Here is a 14048-nt window from a genome sequence, read left to right on the forward strand (position 1 = left end):
AAAAGTGGCCTCTGTCTCCCCATAAAGCCTGTGGAGAATTATTGCTAGTGGGGTTTTATCTGAATGAGAGCCAACGATGGGTATCTCATACTCATATGATAGTCTTCCAAGTGCTCTCACGTTCGCTAATGGATCAAGATCTATACAGCAGCTAACACCAGATGAGAGGACGTGCTGTGAAAATGGTGTGAGCAAGTATTTGTGTGTTTAGGTGAGATTTTGTGTTTGTCTGTTAGTGTGTTACACATGTTTCTGTGTTGAGGTTTAGCATGTGTTTCTGTCAGGTGTGATCGTCCAGTTTTAACAGAAGAGGTGAGGGAGCGAGGAGGGTGTGTGTGTGGGTGGGGGGGTGGGGTGGGGGGGCAGGCCATTTATCATGTTGTGGAGCTAGTGAGGCTGAAAGAATAGTGTAGAGGCTTGGAGAGCAAAAGAGAGATTGGCCTTTTCCTGATTTGTGGCCAGTATTTGTGGGTAATAGTCTAACACCTTGCTGCTATTTGGTCCCTTATGTGTTTGTGCGGCTGTGTGTGTGTGTGTGTGTATTAAAGCTGTGACATCTCATACTGTCTATTCCAGGTTCACCCCAAATGGCAGAGAAACACAAGCATTCCAGAGAAAACGCCTGTTTGTCTCCGAGAGAGAGACCAGTCAGTGCCATCTTTCCCAACCCCCTGGACCCTGCACAGGTAACACACACACACACAAATGCACACTTATGGGTGGGCCATACAATCTGTATACAGTAAATGCACAGTAATGGGAAAACGATTTCCCAGGACACATAATAACGGCATTTAATGAAAACACATGGTGTCCATCTAAAGTGTTCTGTGAGCTGGGATACTGGGAAAAAAAAATCAAATTTTCCAACAAAAATTAAAATTTTATCATTCCATGTCTGTCTTCATTTAGTCCTTTAGCATATTAGCATAACTGTAATTGATTTACGGGGGAATTACTTCAGCTGCCTGTGGTTCCAGAAATAAAAGTCCCATTCATGGTTTCCATAGACAGCGTGCGGTTACTCACGGTTTTGGTGGACATCATCGGTCGAAAACATCTGGTTGAAGGTGCAAGATTGTGTGCAGACATTAAAAAAATTGTTTGACTCCCATGGTGCATTTCGACAAGAGACATCCAGTCTGCAGGCTCATTATGTGCGATGATAATGTCGGGTGAAAGATTACAGCGTTGAGAAAACTGAAGACATAATCTGCAGCTTTCATTTTTTTCAATTTTGAGTCGTGTTGGATGAATTCAACGACCGTGGCGCCGTTTCTTTTTCCCACAATAATCTGAGTTACAATACCTGTGCGTTTCTCAAGTAACAATGAGGATATTTTGAAATGGGAATGCAGGATGTGGAAAAACACTCCCACAGATTTTTATTATAATAATTAATTCTCTTTGGCCATTAGCTCCGCCTGTCATCCAACTGTGTGATTGTATGATAAGATGAAATGAGAAGTGGCTCTGTATTTTTTTATTCTGTATTTTTTTTTTGTACCATAGAAGCACATTTATTCAGCATTGCAGCCGCCCATAAGGTACACACCGGGGGCAGAAAACAAGGTCACCTTTGTATTGTTCAATATATCTCCATGTGTGAGAGAAAAAAAAGCCTCCTGGACGAGGGCACACGTCATGAGGTCTTGTGTAGCTGAGAATTGCAGTTTTTCAAGAGCAGCTCATGTTAGTGATGTTGTATTAAAGTCACTGCCTCATTTTCACTGACAAACACACAGACACACACACACACACATTTCAGTACAGCAAGCTAATGTCACAACCCAGATCAAAAGTAAGTCAGTTGATCAGTGATGTTTGTAGTGTGTGTACGTGTGAACATGTACAGGTGTTAGAAAACCACAAAGAGTCTGACTGCTAAAGCACCTGTATATAGAGATGAGCAGTCACACCAACCCAGGTGTCAGCCATCACTCCTAAACATTAAAACGACATTAAATTGGTCTCGAGGCCCCGGGCCCGTCACACTAATGTTAGCACAATAACAAGAGCCAACAAGAACAACATGATATTGCAGGTCCTTCTCTTGCTGAAGGGCAGTTTGTAATGCAGCCCCCCCCCCCCACACACACACACACTCCATCCTCAGTGACAAAGCTACTGTAACAGAAAAATAATGTGTTTGCTTTTCAAGGCTGTTCATCTCGTAGCGGTTAATGCTACCGGCGCAGTTCACCTGCTTCTCTTATCCAAGCTTGTGCGGAATCGGAGGAGTTGTTTGAATTGATGTTGGGAAGTCGAACAATTATTCCAACCTGACAGCAGCGGAGCACTGGCAGTTAGCTGCTAATGGAATATTGATTATTAGCAGCATTGATTACTCATATCCTTTACTGTAATTAGAGCAACGGGGTAAAAAAAAAACAAAAACAACGTTATTTATATATTTTTGAAGATGGAGGCAGGAGTGCTCACCCACTCCAACAAATATCACACCTCTGCTAGACATAAAGGTCATTATGCATTCAGCACTCTGTCTTTCTATGTCTGTCTGACTCTTCTATATTTTTTAAGGAATATTTTCACGCAATATTTAATTTTTAGCACCCAATATTCATTTGTTCCTCTTTTCTTTACAGCTGGTATTTACCTACGTTTCCTATCATAAATACACTGTTTGACGCTGCGGGTATTTGACAGTAATATGGGCTTATTCTTCTGTGTGCAGAGAGCTCCTCCTCATCAGATAGGCGATACCACTTTACCAAGGAGTGACCCCAACCTCTCAGCACCAGACAAAGGTAAAACACCATGTTTAGCATATTTTACATGTTTTCCCTCCATGCACTCACCTCTCCAACACTGTCAGACTCAACTTGCAGGGAATCCCCTCCAGCAGAATAATAATGCCAACATGTGTAGACACTTTTTATTAAACCGAAGTAGACTTTTAATATATTTTAATTTTCTTTTCTGTGTTCCTTATTGTTATTTATTCATTCTCCACTACCACTATTCCGCAGCATGTGTCCATTAACCATAATTACCATAATTCCTCTGTTCAGTGTGGAACACTATAATGCAGGAGCATTGCAGCACAGTAGCGGGCAGGTTCTCTGTTACTCATCGACGCGTATGCCGTTATCCAGTGTAGTGGTCATCTGTCCAGACATGCAGTGTGTGTGAGACAGTTTGACCACAGAGTGACTGGAGGCATCTGTCTTCACACTTAAGTCACTGCCTCAGCAAGCTCGTCAGGACACACACACACACTGAGACACATACGCACACACACGTGCCGGGTTCCATTTTCTTCCAACTCCTAACCAGATGCACCATCTAGATTACAGCATTTCATCTTGCCTTAGCCTAAAAGAGTAATAAAATGTCAGGTACTATCCCTGCAGTGCTAATAGACATGTGTGACATTCGTATGTGTGAATGTATATCTCTTAGTTAAGCCTCCAGGTGGTGATTTTGCTCAACATAGTCAAGGGAGGATGAATATTTCTTGCATTTTCCAGGAAAAACACGCCTGTGAGAGAGTGAAAGCTGCCCCCCCTCTGTTAGTAATTTAAAAAAAAAAAAAAAACCTGAACAGTTTGAAGGCTTTTCTCTGAACTTAGGTATAAAATGAACATGTGCAGTTCTCCTTCCATCAGTGCTGCTCTGTGCCACTAAAAAAAAAAAAAAAGAGCAGCTTTCATAGCGGTTTGTGAGGCAATTAAAGAGGCATGTGGAAGAGACACTTTAAAACAAAGAGCGAAGTGTGTGGATGCGATAGCTTCCTTGTTACTGTAGCACACAGACACACACCTTTCTATGTGATTCAAGTGCGATGTTTAAATAATGCAGTGAGAGATAGATGAACTCCCACAATATGGTGACATCACACCTTTATGCATATGACGATGACAAAAGGTGCGAGAATTTACACGAAACCTGCGAGTGAGTCGAAGTGTCGATTGTCTCATCTTTGGTCCTGAACCTTTAACTCTGGAAGCCAAATATAGATTGCTGTTAAAATACGATGCACACTAGACTCTAGTTTTCCATGTAACCACAGAAAACATACAACCACGAGGCAGTAATTGAAATAGCTCCTAGACTTTAAGTCTAAGAACCAAAAGTTTGATTGAATGTGACCTATAAAAACCAAAGACTGAACAAGAACAGTCTGAGATTTCTACCAAGAACAGTGTGAGGTAAATTAGTTTTTAGAAGGTTATTTCTATTTTAAAGTTTTATTTCTTTGTTTTATAAGTGATGTACATTCAAGAAAATCTATTACCCTGCTTTCACGTCAAGTATTGAACATTTATTTGTGACAGTTTTGGAAAGGCACAAAAGGACAAATAACTCCAGCCAATAAGGACATTAGATTAGAAAAGGCTTCTGTGTATTGTTCTAGGGGGGATGGACAGACAATGTATTTTGTCATTTAATTCAGAGGACTCAGTTAAGCGAAAACAATACAGCTGGGGACGCATGATCAAACATCAAAGACTCAGAATGCTTAGAAGACGTAAAACGAAATAAGACTAAAAATAACACCAAAACTAATACACATTTTCATCAAAAAACAAACTCTAAAACTAAAGATGCCAAAATTTACACTTCCCAAATTTAAAGTTTTGTTGCAAGAATTCAAGAAAAATGTCCTTTGACCTCAGAGGCTCTGATCTCTCAGCTGTACATCCAGTAGCATCCTGGCAATGATGGAGAGCCACTGTGCAGAGGAAAAGAGGAGTTCATTTTGTGCCTTTTAGATCCTGGAGTTATGTAACTCTGTGATCTCACTGGCCCTCCTTCGGATAAAAAACAAGCATGGCAGAATATATTAAAGCAGAAGAGGATACGAGGGTTGAAGATTAATACTGTGATTGTTGACTTTGTGAACCTGCTTTGTAGCTCCTGAAAACTTGGCTTCAGATCTGAAGAATTTCTCTCCAACATTTAAAAAAAACATCCACGACTAAATGAGCAACAATCAGAGTAAAAAGAATACATCTTTATTTATTAAGAGTTTAAGAAAACAAAACAACTTCATCAGGATCGTTTTTGGTGTTTTGATTTCATTGTGATTATCCATTTCAAATGCACATGATTCCACTGTGTTCACTGCATTCTCCGTGTTGTCTTTTGTTTTCCCATGACCTGTTATGTGACTTGTGATGTTTCTGTGTACTGTAAAGTGAGACCCACACCCAGTAGCTGGAGCCTAGACAGTGTCAAAGAGGGCGCTCCATCCTTCTCTGACTCTGTTGGCAAATTGCTATGCCCTCCTGTCCCACCTAGGCCTCCGTACTCAGGTAAACCGGCCAATCACAGCGAATCCTCCAGTGAAGAATGGTACTAATTTTCCTCTCTGACTTTTGACACCTGGTGCTTTCTCCACCTCCTCTTGGCATTTTCCCATCTGAGGCTCTCAGCTGCTGTTTCCCTGCTTCTGCTTCTACATACACGACGACGGCAGCGTTTTCTTTACTAACCAGTTGAGATGCTGATATTTCCTGGTATGAGATGGGTTAGTTCAACTAAGAGGGAGTCTGAAAATCTCCGTGGACTTTGAGAAGGCTGAAATCAATCTCAGTTGAAATTCCATTCAGTTCCCGGATTTGTATTTTTCCCCTCTCAGTCCCCCCCCCCGAGAAATGCATGTCATTACATCAACAACAGTTTTCCCCACCATCAACTCAAACTGTGTTTTAGTTATTTACTTATTTACAGATGCAAGAAACTGGACTTATTCCCCACTGCTTTCTGATGTATTGCACTGCCCAGCAGCGTTCTAAGCAGATGGAGTGTTTCCCCCCCCCCTCTTTCTCCTGCCCTCGTTGCATAGGGTAGTAACAGCTGTTGGATGTAGAAACAGCTTAAGGCAGCCTAAAGGACCTGCGGAACATCAGCACGTATTTGATTCATTGATGCTTTAAGCAACTGGCCCTCTCATCTCCGTGTGTATGTTTGCATGACTCATGCTGTGTCATCATGGCGAATAGAAGAAAATGCTCCTCTAATTTGAATTTGCCCTCTTGTCCTCTCTCTCTATCTCTCTCTCTCTCTCTCTCTCTCTCTCTCTCTCTCTCCTTTTCCTGCTCTCTCTCTCATCTGGCTGTCAGCAGGCTCCTCGGCTAAAAACATGAGGTCGCAGTCCCCTGTCCCTGCGTCCAGATCGCCGCAAAAGGTTGGTTATGTTTCCGTCACTCACTTCCTCTGTCCATTTTCTCTGAGTTTTGGGGTTTTTTTTTTTTTTTTTTTTTTTTTTTTTTTTTTTTTTTAATTTTAGTTTCTTTGCGGGAGACAGCCTGACCTTGCTTAGTGACAGCCTCGGGGCCTTTATCCTGCACAGCTAATGTCTTACCGGCCAGCTCCGGGGTCTTTATCCTACTCTCTGTCAACCGTAAGGCTGGGGAGCTTTGCATGAAGCCGCTAACTGCTCCAGTGCTGCTGATTTTGTAGTTTTTATGACACTACTGTCCCAAAGTGGACCCAAAACGGGACTGACTGGAGGGCATTCATCGTATTATCTAAGCGTACACCTGGTAGACACCAACTGTCGTCCTCTTGTGTTTAATTCAGGCTCGGAGAGGATGTCATCTGGCCTGCCTGCCAAAAATATGCAAAACCAGATGGATTTATTCAACTTCACTACATGTACTTGTCAGTGAATTTAAATATCAAAGCATGAACCCTATTTGTTATGTTTTTTTTCTTTACTATTAATGCGATGAGAACTCCGTGTGCTGTACTCAATGTTCCCTTCAGCATCTCTCAGCTGAGACGTGTTAAAACAAGTTTTTAATATCTCTGACCTCGAGTGTATTTTATGTTTATCTACAGATAACTGATTATTCTGGCTTTGTCTCCAAGCTGTGATTTATTGTTAATGAGCCTCTTAGTAGTTTATAACAGTCTGCGGAAGCAGGAGAGGTCCAGCTAAGGTTAACTAACCACTGAGTGAGCTCTTAATGAGGGTAAAAAGTTGTTTGGAAACTCTGGTGAACCGAAGCTCGTCTCCTGCTAACTGTTATCGTCTTTGTGGGCTTGTCACGAGCAACAGTGCTAAGCTCCCTGCTTTGTTGCGGGTGTGATGTCTTCTTAAATGTGACAGCTACCAAGAATGCGGTTGTTTGTGTGTGTGTGTGTGGTCTGTGTGTGTGTGAGGTGGAAAAAGAGAGAGAGAGAGAGAGAGAGAGAGAGAGAGAGGAGAGAGAGAACAACTCTGGAAACCAAAGTGTGAGTGACAGCTTGGCACTCAGCATGCTCTGTCAATCAGATTTGTGTGTGTGTGTGTGTGTGTGTGTGTGTGTGTGTGTGTGTGTGTGTGGTTAGGTGTGTGCCCGTTGCCACATTTGTGTGTTGTGGCAACAGAAGAGGCCTGGAGCGAAGTACCAAGCTGCCCATCACAGCGCAGCCAGAGACGGGTCCTCTGCGGACCTCCAGCAGGCCCCATTATCTGGCACATGAACACACACACACACACACATCAGTCAGTGCAGCCAGGGGCCCATTACCAGACCACAAACCACATGACAATAGTGATCCTGGAGAAAACTCATGGTGCCAGTCTGACAGGGCTGCACTTACTCATCTCCTGAGGTAGAAATGATATTTAGTAGTGGATCTGGAGTTTAAATTGCTTGTCATCACTGTATTAAATCTACTGATTTTTGTCATGCTAACCCAGATGTGAAAAGGTTTGTCCAGTTGTGCATGTCAAATGAACACCTCTTTGTTCATGCCCCTTGTAGCATGAACAATACAACCTCTGATCAATTGTATACTTCACTAGATCCAATTAAGTTTCAGCAGACATAATGGCAGCATGGTGTAATTGCGTAGAAAAACATTTTGTTGAGTGATCGGATTTTTGAGGGGGGAAGTGCAGCATATTGTGTTTTTTCATTTCAGTGCACAGGGTCGGTTGATGGAGTGGAAAAACCTGGCCCTCTTAATCTGCTCACTGACTCTCCCTCTTTTTTTTTTTTTCATTGTTGCTTTATGGCTGTGTCAGCACACATGTTGGAGAAAGGATGCACATAATATTTTCACGTTTTATTTAAGCGCAAAATGTACACAAATTCTATCGGGGTAATTTCTTAAGAGATATAGAAAGGTAAATTGAATAATGCTACCTACAAAACCCCAAAGGTGTTCCAAGAGGAAGTGTAAAATTTCCCATCATTCTGTCTGTTTCTCTAGACCACAGTGCCACCTTTCACCCCTTCACCTACCGAGTGCCAGTCTGCCAGCCTGGTCTCCAACTCCCCTGTCCTCTCTGGCAGCTACAGCAGTGGCATCTCCTCCCTCAGTCGCTGCAGTGTATCGGAGGCTTCAGGCACCGAGCTGCCTGCAGGTGACCACCCGCCCCACCCGCTGCCTCCACCCACCACCTTGCCAAACTCTGTGTCCAGCAGCTCCGATGAGCCCATCCGCAGAGAGAACAAGACGCCGCCTCCCTACAGCGTGTACGAGAGGAACAACCCCCGCAGGCCAGTGCCGCTGCCCCACAGTCTCTCCATCCCCCCGCAGACGGACCCCCCGGCCCTGCCACCCAAGCCTCACCAGCTCCGCACAGGCAGCATGAAGCTGGACGGAACCTCCGACCCTCGTGTGCCAAGACCGAGGCCTCTGCCCAGGAAGGTGTCCCAGCTATAGGTGCTGCTTAACGGTCCAGGTCTGGGGGGTTTTGTGGAAGGAGGTGGAAGAAACACACTGGCGTAATTTGCACTTTTCTACTGGGCACTCACTTGTTTTTTTTTTTTTTTTGGTTATCTTCAGTTTGGCATTCCTGACCTACGTTCCAATAAAAGACACAGGCCAATAGATTTACAGGCAGTCAAAAAACTGAACTGGAGAAGCTGTCGGATAAAGAAAGTTTCCTTTTGTATTTACTAGAGGGCATTGCATTGACTTTGACTTGGTCATTCCGCACTTTTAGCTCTAGTACGTACAGTAGGTCGCCACGGTCAGTCGCAACATATGTTTACCAGAACACTCTAGAAAAACACAGTTTTGATAGATGTAATAATCTCAAATATATGTATATTGGTATATATGAAAATTGTTTTTGCCTTAAGTATTGAAAACAGAGTCTTTTATCCGTGAGTCTTGCACGTTTTTTTTTTTTTTTTTTTTTTAAACTCAGTACATTTGTATACTGTATGGCTAAAAAGGTGCTAGAGGCCTTGAGTATGCATTTCAGTGAAGTGTAGTAGACAAGGGTGTGTTCCCATGATCATATCCTCACAATCAATGGTACAAAAAAGTCAAAAGTTGAACTTTTAAATGAAAAACTCCTGTTATACCTGTAATTTTTTGCCTGGTTTAAAATACAGACAAAATTGACGAACACATTTCAACATTTTTATGCAGTAACACGAAACGTTTGGTAGCTTCAGCTCAGTAATGACAGCAGTTTTAAGGCATATTTTAATTCCACTTTGATACATGTAAATCAGATAAGTAGTAAGATTCTTAGTGGTGAACTGCCACCTTCCTAAACCACTCTACTGCCTTTTTTCCTCTCTAAAACCTTAAAGTCAGCCTCTTAACTTTCACACACGTCAGGAATTGCCCCCATTAACAATAAAATCGTGATCCTGGACCAAACACACGGGCAAACATAAGTGCAATTGCATGCTCAGAAGCTGGAATTTGCCATTGGTCATTGCCATTTATGTGAACACACCCTAACCCTCCTGCATGATGTAAATGACAACAGATCTTTAGGGGGAGGGGTGGGGTTACCAAGTATTGTGCCAAAGGAAAATGTATAGTGTGCTGTAAAGAAACTTTTTTTTTCTTTTTAACTGGGACCTGGAATCAAGAAGTTAGGAAATTGCTCAGCAAAGGAGACGTTGATTTTACCCACACGCCCTGATTAAACTGTAATCTACTGATCACATGTAACTCTAGACAAGCACAAACATGATTTTATCATCTGTATTATGACCAGTACTGTTACTATGAAGTCTCTATTTGACAAAACAGTAATTGGAACAGAGTTTAACTGTCAGCAGTGACCTGAAAAAACACACGATGACTGACACTCTATTGGAGAAATATTTACAAACTAATCATTGTCAAATATTTGTACAGTTGAGATTTAGTTTCTGTTTGATTGAAAAATGGACGTGAGTTGACTGCGTTGCAAATAGTTGCTCAGTTCAATGACATTGCGTTGTTGCAGTGAGGTAAGTGTTATGGCAGATTTCACACAGTTTTGTGAAATAGAGGAAATTTTGGCACAAGATATTCATCAATCTTATATACAGTGCAACATTTTTTGGGGGAAGGGGGGGTTAGCTTTAGTATTGTTTGTATGTTTCATTTTTGTATGGTTAATTTACTTTTTGATTTGTTGTGAATTTTTGAGATTAAATATTCACATTAATCAGTACTTGAGAACCTGTAAATTATATGATGAGATTAATGTAAGTATGCCAAATATAAAATTTGTGTATTACAATTAATGTAAATATTGTGTTTTTAACAAAATGTAGCTATAACAATTTACAGCTTTGAATGTAATGTTGAAGCAGCAAATTATTATTATAAATGTTCAAACTTTTATGGTTTTGTGAGTGTAGAAAAACTAAGATCATGCATAACGACACCTAACACATTTACAAGTTCAATAAACTGCCCTATGTAATACAGATTGTAGGGTTGGTGATGTTTCTGCTGCTTAAGGAAAAAAGACTCTTTCTGGGTAGGAAACCAGCAAGGGATCATGTTGCTGTATTTGTCAACTCTTCCAGGTGGATACAGCGGAGGTTCAGATTTGAGATCTGAATCTGATAATATAAAGTGAAACCACTCACTGTAAGTATAAAGGGGCTGGCGTCCTCATGAGCCATCTATATTCATTTGATGTTGACATTTTCTGTAGATAAAGAGAATGTTTGGCAATAACGGGGACACAGTGGGAATGAAAACACGGAGGGTGGTCAGAGGAGTCACTCAGGAGTTGAGAAAAATGGGTGTGAAAAGCGGTGCGTTCATTTCCTTGAAAATGGACATCGTCTTTCCTTTGGATCTGGAGGGAAATCCTGGATGGAAAGTTTGTTCTAGTTCATGTACAGCTACAGCAGTCCTATTGTTTTAACCACCTTTTTTTGACAATAGCTTTAGAATTACAATAATGATTGAATAATGATGAATAATTCAGCATTTCTGGGGCGCTGAAAAATAAGGGACTAAAAAGTAAAAAAGAAATAGAAATTAAAATTGTATTTCTTGTAAAATAAAACCACTTCTTAACTTTGCAAAAAGCACATCAAGGCTGATTAATTGAAAATAGTGAGCCTTGATTATAATATGTGAAACCAAAAAATACGCTTAAAAATCAGAAGTTTAACAGTTTTCATCACCAGGAAGTTCACCCAAGGGAAGAGGAAATAGGGCTTTTACCGGCAGACATGTTGACGTTTTATCACTGAAATGCGCAGGTGTTGGTAATTATAGTAAAGACGTGAGCCAGTATGTGCCATGCCAGGACCCTGACGAACCTAAACGGAACTCAGCCGTAATTATTTACACCTGTGCAATTGTCGCCGGGACGCGTCAAAACAGCTTCCATGAAAACGACCAACGGACCTCAAGGAATAAATATTAACAAATATAAATATTCACACCTTGGATTCAGAAGAAGAAGAAGAAGAAGAAGAAGAAGGCCGTGCTTAAAATGTGAATTTAGTGTTGTTCTCAAACCGGCGAAGATAAAATACTGCACACCTTCTGCTCTGGGGGAAAAGGACTATTTCTTTGTTTTTCCTTTCGACAAAATGAAAAAGGACTAGACCTGCTGTTCAGGTAAGATCAATTATATTTTTTTTTCCTCTGAGCCGTGAAAAGAAGTTATGGCACTTTGCTGGTTTTTAAAAGACCAGCCAACAGCAAAGTTGGCGGTGGATGGCCACAAAAGCTCACAGGGAGCTCGGCCTCCGGCACACGTGGTTCAGAGGCTGGATGAGTTACTGGTGCGTGATGGAGTAGACACATTCACACAAGGGAAAAAGTTCGCCGTTCATCGCAAAGCATCTAATTACTCCACCACCTCAGCTGAACCGAAGACAGCTCTCGCTCTATAATCAGTAAAACAGTTGTGTTGATGGAACTGCGCTGCTTGACCGAGGGACCTTGAACAAGTAAATTACTTTGGTGTGTAAAAGTTTGTGTGTATTCCCCTCACCCTTCTGCTTACAAAACATACTGTGTGCGCACTGCGGTGATTGGGAGATGAACGCACTTCACCTGTCAGCACTCATCATAATTGTTGGTGGTTGGCTGTAATTTGACAGCAATTATCATGTCAGGAATGAATTCCCTGCTAATGGTCTCCTTGCAACAGAAGGTGCATACTAGAGCGACGGGAAAGACATGCCTCCTCCGTTCGGCGGGGCCTTGGAGAATTGTTGTCGGTTACAAACCTCCACGGGCTTGTCAATCTGCCCATTATTGAGAGAGACGAGCTACATTCTGTTTGTAGTAGCAGCGAACAAAGGACAGGAGAGAGTTAAGCAGGCAGGAAGTTTCTGCTGATCCCAGACAGTGACATTTTGCATTTGTGGCCTCAGATAGCTTCCTTACAACTAAAGGAGCCATAGCTGGAAGGCACAGAACTGTACTGTAATAACGTGTAAATATTATGAACCTGAAGAGCTCTCTGTAATTGTGAAGTTGCTCAGTGCATTTCTAAAACATGCAGCATTCATTATATCCAGCACGAGTTTTTTGCAGAACAGTTTAGCCCTATTATACAAGCACTAAACATCCCGCGTTTATAGCATTCATGGGTGATGATACATAATTATCAGGGGAAAGGCAGTGCTAGGTATTAATTTAAAGTTGCCTAGGGCGAATTTAAAGAGAACACACAGCCGCAGAGAAACCCAAGGTGTTTGTCTCGCTCTGCAAATCTCTCCAGGGAGAGGAGAAGCTGGAGCAGCTCTGCAGGGAGCAAAGAACCTCCATCTCAGAGGCACACTGAAGACAAGTTTCAAAGAGAGACTCGCAAGTATAGATGGCGTGTTTTATCTTTCTGCTTCACTCCTGTATCTGCTCTGTTGTGTTCCGCAGCTTATGGGTGGATTTTCACCTGACAGCTTCAAATACTCCAGGTTGTTTTTAATGGCAGGATGAGTGAAGTTTAATTTTTTGACTTGAGCTGTCCTCAGAGGAGGACTATTGCCTCAGCTGAATGGGGAAGTTGACTGTTCGTTTCAGACGCTTTGAATGCTCAAGAGGAGCATAAGACAAAAAAAGAGATCAGGGAAATGAGCGTGCATGTGTGTGTGTGAATGTGTTTTCGTAGAAGAGACATACTGTATATTTTCCTGCAGGTCTGTGCATTGTGTATTGTGCAGTGTATTGTTTTTAAACCTCAGCAGGAAGGTGTCGTGCAGGGTTCAGCCTATGTTCTAACGGTATGGAGAAAAATGACATCACTGTTTACAATCTCTGTTCAAACACTTGGTGGCAAATTTACTTTGACTGCAAAGTAAATGTTTTCCAGGTAGAAAGTACTTTATGGTGGTAAATAATAATGAATTGGATGTCAAACCAGTTGTGGAACCATAACATATTATATGAACAACCAGATGTGTGTAAGAGGGAACAATGATACACAACAAAGCTGTCAGTAATAGTTGTTATTGTCAAAACTGCATTGACGTTGCTCTCCAGAGAAAACATGAAAGAGGGCGGAAACACCTCATAAAAGGATTCTGTACAACTCCGACTTCTTTCATATGTGCATTCATGCATCACTGGGTGTTAATTATACCTGTGTGCAGTTTTAGACACACCGGCATCACTGCAGTCTTGTCATCTGCATTAAAACAATTTTGACAGAAGAAAAAAACATAGCTTTTTGAATATTTTATATCTCAGAAGGATTAAAGTCTCAGCTACAGTAGAATAAACAGTGGGATATTCAGTATGATGCAAAAGCCCAGGAGCTCAAGTCCCTCCAAACCTAAAGGTTAGAAGTTACATGAAATCTGGGATTTCAAAAAGCTAGTGTTGAATCCCCTGAATACGTTTTACCCATTATAATACAGCAGTGCTGCAAT

At 41.7% G+C, this 14048-nt stretch overlaps 1 protein-coding gene across 4 annotated transcripts in view; it reads left to right on the forward strand.

Moving 5' to 3' along the window:
• Window positions 1–10631, forward strand: part of dock4b (dedicator of cytokinesis 4b) — a 104584-nt gene extending 93953 nt beyond the window's left edge. For 2 of the 4 annotated variants that reach the window (XM_041030055.1, XM_041030057.1), the window contains 5 exons: window positions 577–686; window positions 2696–2768; window positions 5163–5279; window positions 6090–6154; window positions 8173–10631. In XM_041030055.1, coding sequence (XP_040885989.1) covers window positions 577–686; window positions 2696–2768; window positions 5163–5279; window positions 6090–6154; window positions 8173–8628 — 821 coding nt within the window. In that variant the 3' untranslated portion in view covers window positions 8629–10631. The remainder of the gene's footprint in view (window positions 1–576; window positions 687–2695; window positions 2769–5162; window positions 5280–6089; window positions 6155–8172) is intronic. The other 2 variants (XM_041030056.1, XM_041030058.1) reach the window with 1 other exon arrangement.
• The last annotated feature ends 3417 nt before the right edge of the window (window positions 10632–14048 follow it).

The sequence above is a fragment of the Toxotes jaculatrix genome, chromosome 22 (genome assembly GCF_017976425.1).
Source record: "Toxotes jaculatrix isolate fToxJac2 chromosome 22, fToxJac2.pri, whole genome shotgun sequence".
NCBI lineage: Eukaryota > Metazoa > Chordata > Actinopteri > Toxotidae > Toxotes > Toxotes jaculatrix.